This window comes from Apaloderma vittatum, unplaced genomic scaffold, assembly GCF_000703405.1.
Source record: "Apaloderma vittatum isolate BGI_N311 unplaced genomic scaffold, ASM70340v1 scaffold22802, whole genome shotgun sequence".
Classification (NCBI taxonomy): domain Eukaryota; kingdom Metazoa; phylum Chordata; class Aves; order Trogoniformes; family Trogonidae; genus Apaloderma; species Apaloderma vittatum.
Window position 1 is genome coordinate 757 of NW_009703395.1, and position 18,383 is coordinate 19,139.

Genomic DNA, 18,383 nt, shown 5'->3' on the forward strand with positions numbered 1-18,383 from the left:
ATCATATTCTCTTGGTTGCACTTGAATCTAAACAGAAAAGGGAATTCCAACACAGAAATAATGCAAGTAGGACTTCAATGAACTCAAAAGAATCTTGCTGGGAAAAAAAAAAAAAATCAATGAAAGCATTTCATTAACGAGTCGAACAATAAAGCTGTAATACAATTGGCATATTCTTGCATTATAGTAATCCTGCGAGTAGAAGTGCTTTAGAAAAAAAACAAGTACTTGTCATACCCTGATTTCTTTGTCAAACGGTTTAATGAAAGGTGATCCTCTCATTGTCTGAGTTTTTATAATCTGATCATCAAGAACAGACTGAATCTCATCCACCGCAGACAGAATATGAATACCACTCTCACGATACACATTTGTATTAAAAGAAATTGTATCCCAGGTTTCCATCATGGCATGCATTATTTTCTCTAAGGAAAATTCCTATGGTTTAAAAAGAAAATAGTTTATTTCAGCTACTGCATTATTTTTTTCCAGATCACTAATTCAATATATAAGCTTATAAGCTGTTTTGCTCTAACAGCATACATTAACTTCTTTTTACTGTTTTTCTTAGTATATAATTTTTTAAGGCACAGAAAGCAGCATCCTCAGGAAATACTAGTGATTTAGTATGAAACACAAATGTTTACATGTCCACTGTTATCATCAAATGGGCCAAAGTCCCATCAAATCTCTTTTGCTGCATAAGGGCAAAGATAATGACGGCTTTTATGGCTTACTAGAATTAAGAGACATATCACGTTTGTCACTGTCCAATCTCTACGCTTACCTTACTTGCAGCTACACTTATTGCTTCAAACTCTTCCAAATAAGGGGTCAGATTCTGCTTTAAAACTTTTCTCAGGGTAGTTCCAGAGTCTGGTGTTACATCATATCCTACTATATTTGACATCTGCTGCCAATGACGAGTTCTCATGCCAGGGTTACAAAAGACAATCACAGTGGGAATATTCTCCTAATTGAGGAAAAACATTTATAAGGTAAAAATTATGAGAAGCATTATTTCTTACATTTTTCATCATCTTTGATGTGCATTTAAAATTCTTCTGTAGTAGCTGATGCCAGGAAAATATTTTCTGAAAAGTGTAGATGGATCCATTCAGTTATTCATTCCCTTTCTAAATAACTGTAGCAAATTGCTAAGAAGAAACACAAAACTATTAAGCACAATCTTAGCAGAAAAGAGAAAATAAGCATTTTTTCAGCTATGTTGTGTTAAATCTGGCTTATATTGACATAACATATAGTCTCATTTCAAAATTTCCAACTAGAACCTTAAATATTTCTCTGCACTCAAAAATCACTTTTCTCCTGTGTGTGTCCACTCTTTAACAATTCACATTCTTAAATCTACAATATACAAAGCCAATTTTAGTGGAATCAATGGGACAGTACAACTCAGAACTGGTGATGCAGAGCTCCCTCTGTAATAACAGGACTCTCTGACGCTGCATCATCTACCTATACTGAGTGTTGAATTTACTATTTGTGCCTCAGCATCAAATACTAATAAAACTCACATTTTCTTACCTTAAAGACTTTTATCTGCTCCAGAACTGAAGAACACATTGTAAGGGTTGGGTTTGCCTTTATTTCTTCTTCTGTCTTCTCTTCTACAGTTCCATGCTGCGATGTCTTTTTCTGCCCTTGCTGAAGTTTTTTCTGCTTTTGTTGGAAGAGTCGTGACGCTATGTGTATCTCTCTCAAAAACTCATCAACTTCAGTCGCCATGCTTTCCCCATTTAATTCCAAGAAGTTACCATCCATCCATCTGAGAAAAACCAGTTAAAAAAGAGTAACAAAAGCAATCCACAAAAAATTAACACTTTGTTTTGCAACACAAACAACATATAGACTATTTAAATTAGAGCAAAGCTCTTGTTTCCAATTATTGTCACTCTATGCAAAATTCTGCTGTACAGCTAAAGGTGGCTTGATCACACCCTTCTGCGTATTTGTGCAATTCTCTCAAGTCAGTCACATACTGAAACCAAGTAACTGCATGGATCGAGAAATATTTAAGGTCTGGAGAGAGATCAACATAATACATCAAGATGCACTGAGCCTTTGTATTTTCAAAAAAATCCATACTTTCTATCCATATCATTTTATAACTTCCAGTGCGTGCAGGAACCAGTAAAGCAATCTCACCTAGTTTAGACTCAGACATACTAGTTTTTGTGGTAGGATCCAGCCAAGACAATAATGTAATCATTTGAACACATCTTTTTGGCCTTTTAGACAGCCATTAGGTTAAAAAAGGTTTTCATTACACACAGATGATGACTTTCTAACTGAACTTCTTCCTTTACTGGTTTACAAAATGGCTAATAATTAACCAATATATTTTTCTTCCTAATACATTTCTTCCACAGAGTTTGTCTTACTATAAGCTTCATCAGCATGACCAATAGAACCCAATATGCAATATACTCCTTTTCATGACATAAAAAAAAAAGACATTTTTTTCTAGCTGAATTAAAAACAGCAACCTTGATATGTAAGTTACATTATCATTGTACTTGGATTGCTGTGGAGATGGCTCCACCACTTCCCTAGACAGTCCATTCCAATGCCTGATCACCCTCTCCGTGATTCCCCGATACCGAACCTCCCCTGACACTGTTTCAGCCCACGCCCTCTCATCCTGTCACTGGTTGCCCGGGAGAGGAGCCTGACATCCACCTGACTACAACCTCCCTTCTGGTAGTTGCAGAGTGTGATAAGGTACCCTCTGAATCTCCTCTTCTCTAGCTCAACAACACTCCTTATAATACTTTTCCTCTGGTCCCTTCACCAGCCTTGTTGCTCTCCTCTGGCCTCACTCCAGCACCTCAATATCCTTCTTGAAGTGAGGGGCCCAGAACTGTGCCCAGTACTCGAGGTGAGGCCTCACCAGTGCTGGATATGTTTCCATATGTTTAAAAGCAAACAAATTCATATTCTGCATCTGACATAAAACAGCATGACATTTTTCCCCACTCATCCTCATTTAGCTTCAAGAGCTGAATTACCTTTTTTCTGTTCGTTGCCACTTCAGTATAAGATGAAACAGTTTCTGATACGGTTCAATCTCAACTTTTAAGTTGTTGAGGAGTGGGAAGTCACTTGGTTTCCATTCGAGCAGAGTCTCTTCTTTATTAATAACAGCTACTGTTTCGTCAGCCTCCTGTATCCGTTTCTGTAATCCCCTCAGTTCAGCCACATACTGAAATCAAATAATTGTGTCTTGAGAGATAATCAAGTTATGCTCTGAAGCACTATCACAATAAGATATGAAAATAAAATGAACTTTTGCCTTTACTAGAATTTTAGAAAACTAGTTAAAAACTTGTATTCTAATCCTTGGGTAGATAAACTGTGAAGAACCCAGTCGGACACTAAGAAAATAAAGTTGAGTTTATCATTACTGAATTTAAGAATATAAAACCATTTTTTAAATGTTTGAGCTTTAAAATTCACTGTTTCAGGAGGCAGACATACACATTTTTATGTACCTGACATACCATAAAGGCAAACAGAATTTATTAGATTAGCATTTCAGGTTTGTGAATTGTTGTGTTTTCAAAACCAGTATTACTAAGCATAATTGTGATATCCTTCAATCAAAGCACAAGACATGCTCTGGCAATTTAAAATACTTATAGAAATTTGGTAAGTTTTCAAGCCAATGGTCTGCTCTTCATTAGCAGAAAGATGAGGTTCACAGAAAAAAAAGAAAGAGAAAAAAAAATCAAGTTGCTACTAATAACTCTTTCTAACCTGCTATTTTTTCCCTGTAGTTCCTCAATGTAACAAAAAACAGGAAAGGAAATTCTGATCCCACTGAGGTTACTTGCAAATATGTGACTGGGGCCAGAATTCCATGCTTTATATAAACCAGAATTTAAAAAAATCACTCAATTTTGCTGGGATTACCTGTCAGCTAATTCAAGTACAACTTCATAGTAAACTTTGCTAGAAGTCAAGTGTTTTTGCCAATGTAATATCAAAAGGTGGAGGGAGGCAGGTATCATTTTATGAGTTTGTTCATTGTGGCAAGAGAATAATAAACATTTAAATTCACATTTTGTTAAAAAAATTGATTATTTTTAATTCTAAGTTTCTTCCATGTCCTCTGTGTACTAAAAAAATAAAATATTTCCAATTATTTTATACTAAATGTTAATCAAACCTGTTGCATGCAATCCTGTTCTGAGTAGTCTTCAAACTTCGTCACAGAACATGACAGATCATCTAATTCTACCATCAGTTTCTCACGTTTATGCATTAGTTCTTTCTCTCCTTTCCTTTTAGACTGTTCCATCAGCTACAAAACAATTGAGGGGTTTTTTCATAGTGAAAAAGCAATACAAAAGTGGTTGTAAATCCTTTCAGTGATTAATATACATACTACAATCTGAATTAAACACTTAGCATAAACAGAAAATAAACAATATGGATAAGCAGACAAATTATTGTCCTTGCAATAACTGAAATTTCTGCAGGACCTGCTTTCTATATGTCCCATTTGAGTGTGTGCAACCTCTATATGTTAACATGGAACCCTTATTTCAATAATCATAGCAGTTTCGACTGCCTTAAAGGCCTCCTACAGCAATCCGACAGAAGTTAGGAAAGTATTCCAGAAAAAAATAGATTCTCACCTTTGGGAATCAGTGTTTTATTGCCAGAAGAAGTTAACTACAGTTGTTGAAAGCCAGTGCTATCCCACGTGTATCTACTGCTATAAAATGCATAAATTCTAGAACATGGGCTCCCTAAAGCTCCCTAAAGATGTAGCGAAAGAGAAATCCTCACTTGTGATATTGAAAAGATATTTTTATTTAAAAATATGTTAATTGTTAATTCTTAAACACTTTTAGAAGAAACTATTAAATCTACACTAACTTACTAGAGGCAAGAGAAAATCCAAAAGCTTGACTTACAGTATCATTGCCAGACAGAGTGCTAGCAAGATGAATGCAGAGAAGTGGAAGAAAGTAATCTACGGTCACATAGAGAAAATCAGATGTTGCATTATTTTCTATTCATGATTGCTACCTAAAAAATAAAATTCCCACTGTCCTTCTGTTGACAGAACAGAACATCATTTTAACTAAATGACTTCCTGTCCAGAGCACTAAGTATTACTAAGGGCCTGGCAGTTACATTTGGAGCACCAGTCAGCTGCAGTGCAGTAAATTTTCACTTTCCTATGAATTAGCTAGAACTGTCCACAAACAAATTAAGATAATAGGGACTTGCTGAAGGTTTTAAGTTACATGATGTTTTTTAAATTACTCCGCAAAAAGCCGTCCGCTAATCCAAAAACCTGGAAATATGTTATTTATGCATGTCTAAATCAGTATGGTTCATGTCATATGTGTAGATATGTTTAGCCTGCCATGGAAATAAATATCTCAAATAAAGTGAAAAGTCTAACAAGCCAAAATATACCATAAACTAAGAAAATGCTCTTACATGATCATGCTCATCAAATATAGGGCCAATCTTCTTCGGCCATGACATAACTGTTGCATTCAGTGCAACGTCTTCAGAAGTAAAGAGAAAACACTCCAAGAAGTACAACATTTGCTGACAGCACTCCTAAAAAAAAATAAATTAAAAAAAAAACCCAAATCCAGAGATTTCAGGAAACTTCAGGTATCACAGGTCTGTTTAAAGTATAGGGTAGGACAATACTATCTACAAAGATAAAACAGAAGTCCACCTTTCACAGACTTTTCAGAATTCAGAGCTACTTTAGCCAATTGAATATTAATATTCAAAATACATACAAGAAGTTATTCAAATCTCTGCCTCATTTGTGAGCTCATTTTTCTAAATATTAGTCCCGTGGCCTGTAAATCTATGTGCAAAAATCCTAATGTTATTAAACATAAAAAATGTATAAATTCTGCAGAATAAATGCATGTTCTATTTATAGACCTATTACCATAACAGAAAATCTGATATGTATAATCATAATATATAGCAAAGAGCTTCTTATTCTATGATTCTGGCTGACCCACACCTTACACAATTTTTCAATTTTGTTCTAGGAGCACCACAAAATACTACTGCTATTGTAACAGCAGCTATATTCTGCTCAAAGAGTAAATTGCTTCAGAAATGGCTTTTTAAGCAGCTCTGAAGTAAGTCTCTAGGTTCAAACAATAAACCGAGTGTCTCACAACCTGCACTGACTTATTAAAAGCTGCATTTCTGACATGCAGAACACGTGGGAATGAAAGAAGGGAAGGCATTTAGCAAAGAATGAGCCAGACTTCCCATTTCTGTCTGAAATAACACAGTGCACACTTTATTTGCACATGCAGCATGATCAGATCAAAGTCTCTGCACTCCAGAATGGATTCTGTATTTGTATAGGACAGCATGCTTGTTAAAAAGAAAAAGAATTAAAGGACAGTCATTTACCTTGACCCTTAATGACAGGTCCTGCACACCTTTGGTTTTGACTTTCTTTACGTAAGCTATTGTTTCCACCATTTCTTCTGTTGTCTCAGGAACTTTCAAGGCACGTTCCTTAATTGTTTCATACTCCCTGCATATCCTACAAGTTTAGTTTAAAAAAAAAATAAGAATATTAAGATTTTAGTTTGACTGGCTTCAAGCTCAGATTTAATGGAATTAAAAGTCCGAAATACTCCTTTCAGTATTTCCAACACACAAACTCTATTGCTTTATGAAACTAGAGAATATGACCAAGTCAGTCTAGAAAAATTACTGTTCATTAACTTGCAATAATTTGATTTGTTTGGATTTGTTTTGCACTTAACATATATAGCATTCACAAGCTGAAAATTCTACTTACTTTTCATTTTCCTTTCTGTAATTTGTAACTATTCTGTCTATTAGTATTTCTGCAAAGCCCTCTGCATTACCAGCCAAGCCTTGCTTTAAATCCTCACTATTCAAGCAGATCATAGGGAAATCAGCCACCGTAGATAAACTCAAGATTTCCTTCTTGTGGTTGAAGAATTCATCTATAAGCTTCAGAAAAACATTACATTTTACATTTCAGAGCTGTTGTTTAAATAGTTGGCTACATGAAAAAGCATTACACATTGAAGAAAATAGGTAATACCTTTTTTCTATTTACCACAGACTTCTAGGAGAAAAAATACTTATCTTATAGATTTGTAGAGAGTAAATACAATTTTTAGCTAAAGGCTAAGCACCTGTTATCCTCTGTCCCCTTTTTATTATTGCTGTACATACAGTAAAAATTACATATAAAATGTAGAATTAAAACTTACAGCAGTATATTCATCAAAACTGTGTTCTTCCGCTTCAAATTTTTCCATTCGTGCCTGTGCAGTTCCATCTACAAGCCAGCCATACCGTTCAACTACAATTCAATTACACTGTATCAATATGATTATCACACCTACACTCTACAACAAATTACTACAAAGGAGTAACATAGTTACTTACACACTTTTCTACCACTCACCATAGTTTTCAAAGTATACCTTTGGACCTTCTAAGTTGTCTGCGATAGATTTTTTCAGTGTAGATGTGGCCCATAATACGACATCATTCGGAAGCTCAGTGTCCAGAGTTTTAGTGTCTCCCATTCGCCAAGAATGTACTGTTTGGATGTTCTAATAGAAGTGCAAGTTCTGATTATTTAAAATTCAAAAAGCGATACAAGGACACACATGTCTTAAAACTAAGTTGCAATCCGCAGAAGACACTGTATCAGAAAAGTACTAGACCCTAACTGTACCAAGTCCAGGTGCTTCATACACAACTCTTCCTGAAATTTAACAGGAAACATGTAGAACAGACAAAAAATAATGATTTAATCTTACATAACATTAATTTCTATCCTATGTACAGGTTAAAAAACCACTAAAAAATCAAAATGTTTCTCTGAAAGTACCATCACATATGATTAAAGGCCAATGCTCAGTGCACTGGCATATACCTAAAGCCCCCAGAAAGGCTGTCTCCCCAGGAGTCACAGATTGGTTCCTAAGACATAAACCTTTGGATATTGCATGTATATGAGTTGTTAGAGATCTGAAGCTTTTTTTTTTCATAGAAAGAAAAAGAACATCAACTCTAATTTTCCTTTCCTAGGAATCTTAATTATTAATGCATGTTCACTGTAAGTCATCACATATAAAACTAAAGTGCTAATTACATTTCTGTGCAAAATGTTAGCTCACAAAAAGTATGCACTGCAAACCTACTTGATTTTCAATGTTTAAAATAAACAGATAAATAAATTAGAACATGTGGTTACTTATCCTTAAAGCACTATCAGGTTTTCTAAACATACCAAGGAAGAAAACAAAAAAGTTAACTTCTAGCTAGTTTTCTTTCCTGGGGAAGTTTTCAGCCTGACTTCTATTTAACAAACTGGCAGACAACTAATTTGTAGACATACACACAGACGTGCAGATTAAAACAGCAGGCTAAAACAATCAGTAGCAGGTGTACCTTTTTTTTTTTTTGCTCACAGAGTATATCATAATGAGTTTCACAGCCTGGTGTGACCTGCAGAATGTTCATGGAAATAAATAACTGAAGCTGCATTCTGCTTCCCATTACCATGGTAGTCAGAGTCCTCAATTACTAATATTTTCACATACTGAGCAACTTGGCAGTTATATATGTAAACAAAGACAAAATCACACCTGGAGAGTCTGTCCTATACGATTTACTACAAACAGAATTGCTTCTTCCAGGTCTTGAAAGCTTGGATGAAACTCCATTCTCTTTTCATCAAGAGTCAATTCCATCTTAAACAAAGGTAGGCGACATCTGTCTTGAGGATCAAAAAGTTTCACAAAAGCTTCAACTGCTCTTCTCAATAATTCTTTCACCTAAGTCATAACATATTAACACCAATTCGTTGAAAGAACAGAAAGTCCCATCCCACTCTTCCTTCATTCATTAAGCCAGAATTTCCATTCATTTTAGTACTTTTGGCCTGATTCATGGATAACTGAAGTAGTGTGAATTTTTCTAATGAATTCAGTGGGTATTAGTCCCAACCTTTACTGGATGCAAACTAGTGAATAAGTAAATAAGCATTTCAGTAAAGCCCAAGACTTTATTTTTGCTAAAAAAGTAAGTCTATGGTAACAATATCGAGAAATATCTGGAATGCATCTTCCTCTGACTTTTTTTTTTTAATATGACAATGATTGATGAGACTATTGTTCCATTATTTTTCTGTGAAGCAAATGAGGTTTAATCCATTAACAACTTCCTTGTTGAGCTGCTGAACATATATATTCCCGTTGGTGATTATATTCTTTCAAAGAACTATGTAAGTATCAGATGCTTTAAGTTAACTCAAAGTTAAAGGATTTTTAATTGACAGTAAACTAAGAAATTTGGAAAACTATTGTCTCAGTCTGAAATCAGTGATTTCATTCAAATGTTCTTGTTTTATTAAGAAATAAAACAACTAAAAATTCCTAAAACAAACAAAAAAATAACTGAGAAACAGTTCACATAGCTTCCATCTTGATATAAAACTTGCAAAGCATTGTGGTATCATTCTCCATAGAAAAAAATCATGTTTGAAAATTTTGCAGAACTATAGCCACTTGTATACATGTTGGCAGAGCTGGACTTTCAGTCTACTTGTGTATGTTTGTTTACAAGGGAGAGAGACCAGGTTTTATTCATTTTGCCAGTATATGACATGTAATTGTAGTGACAGGATCAGTGATAGGAAGACTCTCTAGAACACTGAGATACTTCTTTCTTTAACCTTTAACTACATTCTAGTTGGTAGATTGAATCAACTTTTTCTGCATATAAAAAAAAAATTAGAAGAACTAGACAAGATCATATATTTATTTTAAATAAGGGAAGATGTTTAACACTTTGAATACTTTACTGGATTATATATAACAAATGGCTAACAATGACTGAACAGGCCCTGTATCACATAATGTGCTGACTTATTAAAATTACCTAAATTTCACATAAAGTTTATCCTGGAGAGGAAAGATTTTTACCTGATTAGACATAATCACAGCCACAGAGTTATAAAAAGAGTCAGTCTGATCCAGCTTTATACCATCCAATGCCTTTGTCTGACTAAAGAGACTGACAACTCTCTGATACCACGTATTCAGTATGTTCACTTCTGCTTTAGAACAGCTTAAAGAGACATCGGTCTTCCAAGATTCACAGTCAATTGGTCCTTTCAATCTAAAAAAAGAAAGTCAGAGGCAACTTTATAAATAAAATCAAAAAAAACCACGGAGTAAAGTAACAGTAATCTATACTGTAATTACAGCCCTCCTTTTACCCACCCCCTCCTTTTATGTTTTTTAGCAGAAAGCACAGTGGAAGCCTTAGTATCACTTCTGTAGACTTAAATGAGGAAAAAAAATATCCCAAGCCCCAAGAAATAAAGAACAGTTACCAGAAAAAAATGAGGAAAAAGATATTGAAAATTTTCTTTGTGAAAATTACAAAAATTAAATGTTCCAAGATTAAAAATAAAATGTAACCGATGAAAACCAGCAAGAAATCTGATCTTTAGAGTTAGTTTAGAATTCCATACAAATAGTAATTTTACTAGAAGTCAATTTTTCAAATGTTACTTCAGCCAGATTTCTATGGGGATCATGGCATTATGATTAAATAATGAGGAGACTTTTACATAATTAAAGGCAAAACATAAATCAAAAGGGATAATACTATCAGCAATTAAAACACAGATAAAAATATTTACATGTAGCAGAGAGAAGAAAAATTAAACATGATATAACACAAAGTAACCTACTCAACATTAAATGACATGTTGAAGAAACTTATTATACAAAAAACCCTACGATAAATAGCAGAATTGAACAAATACTTCTTTACCAGCTTCAAAACCCTATACAGATTAATAATTTATCAAAACAGTCTTTACCTGAAACTTGAAAAATCCACTATAAGTACATCAGATAATGCTGCATAACCAAAATCCAGTAGTTCTCTCATTGTGGGGTGGAGAATGTGCAAGCTGGAAACGATTTTTTTTTTCGCTTGGATAAAACTATTATGCCATGGTCTAGAAAAGTCTAGGCCTCTGAAAAACAAAACAAACAAATTAAAAAAAAAAACAAAGAAACCCCAAAAAAATCGAACAAACCAACCAAAGACAACAAAAAGTTAGGAATACTTGAATAAAACACTCATGTATAGAAAGTAGTATAAAACACCCCTTATTCTCTAACATGAATAGTTAAGTCCCACACAATACCCTCAATACAATACTGTAGAAGCCATAAAAATCATCTGTCTCATCAACCATGTTTTATACTAATTTTCAGACTACCTCCCCTTCCTGAAGCTCTTTCAGTTTAAGCTTCTAACTTCACCAACAGCTACCAGTGAGTATTTTTCATCAATATTCAGATGCTTCAGCAAATTGTGCAATTCAGATAATTGTATTCTGTCTAACTGAACTGCTCTTCTGTTTTGGCAGAGCCAATAGCCTTGCAATCGGTCTCAAAGTTTCACTTCATAAATCCAAAGTCGTATGAAACTTTGGCATCAGACGCAATTTTATCATGTTGAAGTACTGCACAACACTGCTGTCTGCCAGTGAACTGCCCCACACACATGCAGTTCATTGCAGAGGCGGCTGCAGTATGAATTTATTATCGGGGCACTCAGAGCCAGAAGTCTCATTTGCAGCCATCAGTGCTACTCTATGTAGTTGTAAGTAATAAAACACTGTCAGTGCTAAAACTTTGCAAAGCATTCAGATATAAATGTTCAACTGTAAGATCCTCTACAGACAGAAAAAAATGTCTCATTAAGGGACTCCAGAACTGATATTGTGCCATAACTCTGTTCATGCAGCTCAATGAGAATTCCACTTGTGCACCTGAGTGTGTATTTCCTGTGGCTTCTTTGCTAGTTTAATGAACTCACAGAGGTAATGATGGCAAAGGTGCCTCTTCTTCATCTTCAAGTCCTTTTACGTCTGGTTTACTAAGAACATTTCGCACTAGGGAAAAATAAACACATGAACATTGGAAGAAGATACTGATCTCTGTTCAACTGGCACTGACCCAAGCACACAGTAGGGTAGAAAGGTGACTGTATCATCCAAGTCTTCAAAACACATTCTCACAAATGTAACTCAAAATCACAGCTTCTACTGAATATCTATGGAGATTCAGGCAGCTTAATTCCAGTTCCGTCCCCTGCTCAAGATGGTTTTCAGATAGACCAGTGTTTAAATAATTAAGTAATTTTTTTAAGTAATTTCTTCACGGAGAGGATGGTTGGTTACTGGTACAGGCTCCCTAGGGAAGGGGTCACAGCACCAAGCCTGTTCACGGAGCTCACAGAGCACCTGGATGATGCTCTTAGACACACGGTTTAGCTTCCGCTAGTCCTGCAAGAAGCAGGGAGTAGGACTCAACAATCCTTATGGGTCCCTTCCAACTTGAGATATTCTATGATTCTAAGTATTAATCCTAATTTCGTTTAGCACAGTCATAGTAGGATACTATAACTATTCCACTGACGACATTATAAAGAAGGTAGCCCAACGTTACATTGTGTATCTTGTTAATCTGCATTTTTAAACATGATCAGCCATCCACCAAAATATTGGCAAAATTTTGTTCAGTTTCAAATACTACAATTGTAAATAAAAAAATCATGAATACATGATTTCAAAGGAATACACTTTCAAAATTCCAGCTCATGACTCTTTAAAAAAAGTTTAAAAGAATCAAAGTGAGTGATATCTGAAAACAGATAGTGGTCTTTGACTTTTATTGCAAGCTTCCTCATGCATAGAAAGAAAATAGCATCAGAAAACCTATGGATGTGCTTGTGGATAAAGCTTTAACAAAGCTGCCGTCCCTGAGGAGGCAAAAAAAGGAACGACAGGTACATAAGTAGTTTCTACCTTCTTCAGTAGAAAACGGTGATCCATTCTTACGTAAGAATACCTAAACAGGTTAAAGACTTAATAAGGTCACCAGCAATCAATCATTTTCTCATGTAGACACACCTGCCTATACCTTTGTTCAACCTATACCTTTTTCTGGTTAACTTCTTACTAGCCTAAATAAAATCAGTAAGTTTTCCCTTAAACGTTATGGCCAGTACACATTTGATGAGGCAGAAAACGATAAATCTGTGGTTAATTACAAAGATCATGCCTGGCTGAAAGAACAAGCTAGAAAAATTATTTTCAGTGGGAGAACATGGAACAGCTTATAATATAGATATGCACATTAATATGTTAATATTAGTGCTGTGCAGTTTCTAGTACTTACCCATAAATCTTCTCATGCTCATTTCATAATCCCTTATTATCTCCCTCAAAACCTTTTCAGCTAACAGCTCTCTGCCTTCCATAAACGACTGTGGCACCAGTGAGAGAATGGCCTTCAACCACTGCTGCGGAATGGGAACTAGTGGATTACTTCTCACACACTTCTTCAGAAAGAGATAATTTTCCTGAAAGGACAATACTGTTATAAGTCTAATAATTGGCTATTTAAATATCTTTGGCTTGACAGTGTAAATATCCAGGATTGACAATGAAGTCTTCTTTCAGTGCCCATTTCTTATGCTTAAGGGCAGGCCACATAATTAATCTTTTCAGTTTTCGCTGACTAGTACACTAAAAGCTACTCCATGGTTGGTAAAATGATCTCCCTGTCTCAGTGCATAAACAGAAAATACTGCACTTTTTCATATGGTGTTTTCCTAGGTTCTCCGCTGAAGTTTATGACTGACAATAAAACACTTGAAGGTTCCTGTTATTGTTCTTTGGAAAAAAAGCATGCACTAGTGGATAAGGTTTTTTGACCAAAGAAATAAGTATTTAGGCTTTTGAGCAATAGCTTTGTTTTAAAGCAAAGAGGAATCTGAATGTCTACAGTCTTCAGAATGAGTTTATCTAACATTAGCTAAGAAAAACAGATGTTCCCTTAAGCTACTTAAGTACTTCAGCACAAATTTGAGTTTACAATGGCTCTCAGAGATAAAGTCTTACTTTAAAAGCTACACAAAAATACCAAGATTTGCACATGTTCTTCAAATCAGGCGAATAACATCAAAGACTACTTTTTGTACAGGATAATGTATGATCTAAGATCTCAACTGAAAAAAATCCTGAAGCCTGCTAGAATTTTTTCCAAGTAATGATCTTTAACTAAGGTTTATATCAAAACTTAGACTACTGATGGACATACTTTCTATAACAGAAAAATCCTTTCCTTCTATTGGACCACAAGAAAAAAATCCTCTTGCTTCCTATTCCATTTTCCCCAACAAGACTAAGCTTCTCCTAGTTAGTCACCATTAATTTCACATAACATATTCAACCTCCCTGAAGAGAGACCATTCACTCTTGTACTCTAAAAAAAGCAGAAAAAAAAGAAATTAACTCACTCTTTGTTGTTTGTGTTCACTGTTCATCTGTATAAAAAGGAATAAAAAATTCTAATGTATTAAGAATATACAAACAACAATAAATAAATCAAAATATAAAATTCAGCAAATACTATTCTGTAGATATACAGGTATAAATTTCAATTGAATTACTTGAGCATATAAATACACTTATTAATTACTAAGCATTGAAATAAGTATCTTTAAGAAAATACTAAGAAGTAAGAGGCATAAATGCCGCAATAACAAAGAACAAAACAGGCAACAGTTAAAGTATAAAAGAAATACTTTCTCACAGTGGAAGGCAGTTCTGGAACAGGAGGTACAGGATCTCTGTGATGTTTTTCTTCTATGGATATGTGATAGGCTTTTAAAGCTTGATCAATTCTAAAGTAAAACACAGAGTCAGAAGTGCAAAAAACTACAAATAATGTATTTAAAATAATGCTTTTATTTTTAATTGATGCAATTTGTTTTTTTCATGTTTACCAACTCTTTGATCACTAAACGATAAAGTTATCTTTGTATTCTCTTACACAGAGGCACATTAATCTTGACCACAATCACAATATAGACACGCCTCGATTGACCTCATCTGATTGCCCAGTGCTCCTGTTAGGATGATATCTTCTCCTCAAACAACTATAATAGATCTTGTCCAACCGTATTATGAAAGAAAGAAAAAAAAAAGTACAGAACAAAACTCCTCAAGCTGTTTAAGACCAGCTCTTTTTTACTGCCTGTGGTTATAAATCGCTAAATAACTCTCAAGAAAACTTCAGATGCTCAATGTTGGCACGTCCTGCTTACGTCAGGCAGCAAAACATTTCAGTCTGTCCTTCTGGGACACACTCTGTACATATCTTGCAAAGCCTAATTCAGCCTTATCTCACTAACTCAGCTAAGGACTCCCAAGAGGAAGTTATACTGCTAGTTTCACGTATACACTCAAGCCATTACTTCATGAGACCTTATTTAAAAGTCAGTTTGCTGAATCCATGTTCCAGTAGAGCTTTATTCACTGTTTGTCAGAATGGTTGGTCAGCAGTCATCTTACCGCACAGGAAGTTTTAACTACAACATAGTTGACATTTTTGGCATACTGAACAACTGCATTCTAAAACCTGCACTCTGCTACTGCAGAGAGCATTGAAAGGGTGCTAACATGGAGAGACTTCGTGTTTGTTAGATTTGTATTATAACAGCTTTTAAAATATTACAAGAAAGGAAACATCCTTCTCTGCTTTTAACTTCTATATAGATTAACTGCTTTCTATAACTGATTGTTGCTACCATTGTTTAGAAAGAATAAAAATCCTCCCCACACACACTTATCTTTGACACAATCAGATTCCCTTCTGTGATCAAATCTGCTCAGATTTTGATCCTGCAATTTAGTTCTATACCACTGCCCAGCTCCAGTGAAGCCAACAATTTGGAACACATACAAGTATCTTTCGACAAAAAACACCTTGTAATATCTGGCCACTTCAAAATTTAGCCAATGAAGTGGAATTAGTTAAGTAACTGGTTATTATCACCAAAGCTAGTCACAGCAAATGGAATCCCTAAAAATTCACAAGAATAAAAATAAAACTGCCAGTATTGGTGACAATATTTAAAATGCGTTAAATGTATTTAGGTCCTTAATGTCCATTTATCCTTCTGCAGGCCAAAACATTTTTTTTCTCTGCTTTTTAATCCTATCAGATACCATCAGATTTCCTTTTTAATCTTTAACAGGAAAACGCAAGTTGCTATATATTTCATGATACTACTATCCTATGTACTGCAATGCAACCTTGGCCATAAACAATGCAACTATAAACTATAAATAATGCAGTCTTAGTTCTCATAATTATGCTAAGATAATAAACATGTCTAAGGATTCTTCAGTAAGTTCCAGAAAATAATGTAGGTATTTCAGGAATAAATTTCCATCAAAATAACTTAAAATCCCCTTATTTTTCAATTAGACCTGCAACAATTACATGAAAGGAGTCTTTCCTTATTGTCTTTCCTCCTTTGCAAATGAAAACCTTGAAAGACAATTTCATATGAATTTACTAATCACCTTGGCAGCTGTGCTCCTCTAGCAGTGACACAGATCACTAAACTCAGCAGCAAATGCATTAAGAAAGTGACAAAGAAGCCCATTAGAACTAGACCCAAGTTTGGATCATTCAAACAGAAGCAATCCAGTAATCCAGACTTTGATCCTCTCTGGAAAAGTTTTCATAAAGAGAAAGGGTTTTTTTTCAGTCTATCATAAACCACGTTCAAAATGTGAAGGTCACTTTCTCCTCACAATCCACCCCAACAAACATACCTCAAGTAGATTTTGGGTGCTGTAAAAGAAAAAACATCAGAGTTTCCATCAAATGTTCTTCTATTATTAATGATTTTAGATGGAAAGTGTTCAGTACCACAAGAGTGACATCAAAACCCTCTAAAATTAACAAGCGTTATTATTTCTCAGATGCCAAATGTGCAATGTTTCTTTCATGCGAATTTCAACATTTCTTGAATTACATGAAACTCACAGTAACTGATTAAGCATCTTTCGCTGTTCCTTACATCTTCGGTATGTCAATAGTTTATTCTGTGCTCGTGACATATCAGATGTGACTGATGAAGGCAAAACAGTGGGAAGAAATGAAGTTCTCAAAGTCTTTTTATTTTTTGAAGTCTTTTTATCGGAAGGTGCTTCACCCAAGTGCAGCATCTAAAACCACAACAAAACAAAGATTCTAGAATACAATAAATGCTGTCCAGAAAGCAGTTTAACAGATGCATATAATAAGCTGAATGTATGTAAGACAAAGTGAGGTAGCCTCAGGAATTCCCACAATCTAGGTGTAAAAATTTAGCTTTCAGGCAACAGAAAAATATCGTACATGCCAAATTGAGTTCAACAGAAAGCGCACACATAAAGTCTGCAACAGTAAAAAATGATGGTGCAGTTCTATTAACTCAAGACTAGCACATTGCATAAAAGTAAAGTTCTTTTAGAAACCTCTTGAAGTGCTAATCTACCAGCTGTACACAGCAGAGAAGTCACCAGAAAAGTAGCCTATTAAACCCCTGGCAGACTGCACCAGACCAGCCCTGAGGCAGCACATTTCCTGTTCTGATGGGGCCCGAGACAACATTGCTGTTCCTGTAGCTTTAGTACGTGACTACCTACTCCTTTCTTGTCTGGTCACTAAAAAAAGTTGCTGCCTCATTAAGTCCATCCATGCCAGATAATGAGGAACAAATTCAGACAAGGGTGGCCTCTAAAGTTCTGAGGAAACAAAATGCCCATAAACATCCTTCATGTTTGGTATTACTGGGAAAATAAAGTGGTAGCAAATTTTCAAACACGAGATCCTAGAATTCTACTTAAGTGAGAGGCAGTCCTTAAAGGAAAAGAAAAAAAAATCACTACGACATCAATATAGACTTAGGCAACCAAGTTGTTAATGTGGCTGAGGGTATGTGGCTAAATCCTGGCCTGTGGGTGCAGATTCCCAATGCAAAGGCAGCTAAGCAGATGGGAGTTCGGCTTATAACCGCAGCTGTGGGTAGCTGGGCTATGCAGCAGGAAAGTGGAGACAGGTATAGGTTTGAAATAAGAATCCTAGCCTAGGGGTGGGATGAAGATGTGGAGCAGATAATTGGGTAACCACAGTTAAAGATACTTAGCAACCAAAGTTTGGTAAGCATCTTGTATAAAACAAAAAAAAAAGGCAAAAAAATATGGAAAATAAATTTAAAAATCCCTGTTGTGCGACTGAGCTCAGGTAAGGCTATGCCTCTGTAGCGGCTGAAATCTTGCTTGTAGCTGAGTCTGGCTATTCTAAAAAGCCTGGCAGTAGGGTTTCCCTGGAAACACGACGCACAAACTCACAACTCTATTTCAGCAGTTCTCCCGGGGGAGCAGAAAGCCAGAGCTACTCCCTAAATCAGTGGTACGTCTTACGTTAAAA

The 18,383-nt window shown here is 35.2% G+C and overlaps 1 protein-coding gene across 1 annotated transcript; it reads right to left on the bottom strand.

Annotated features, from left to right (window-relative positions):
• Positions 1–237: 237 nt before the first annotated feature.
• Positions 238–17,137, bottom strand: LOC104269519 (dynein heavy chain 12, axonemal-like; the record flags this gene model as incomplete). The annotated part of the gene is made up of 17 exons (XM_009864621.1): positions 238–438; positions 788–973; positions 1,549–1,789; positions 3,033–3,226; positions 4,193–4,327; positions 5,482–5,607; positions 6,439–6,574; positions 6,836–7,014; positions 7,281–7,372; positions 7,478–7,628; positions 8,670–8,858; positions 10,008–10,203; positions 10,916–11,074; positions 11,926–12,001; positions 13,290–13,473; positions 14,709–14,799; positions 16,956–17,137. Coding segments are annotated over 17 exons (2,718 nt in total), but the record flags the coding sequence as incomplete, so codon positions are not given.
• Between the last annotated feature and the right edge of the window lie 1,246 nt (positions 17,138–18,383).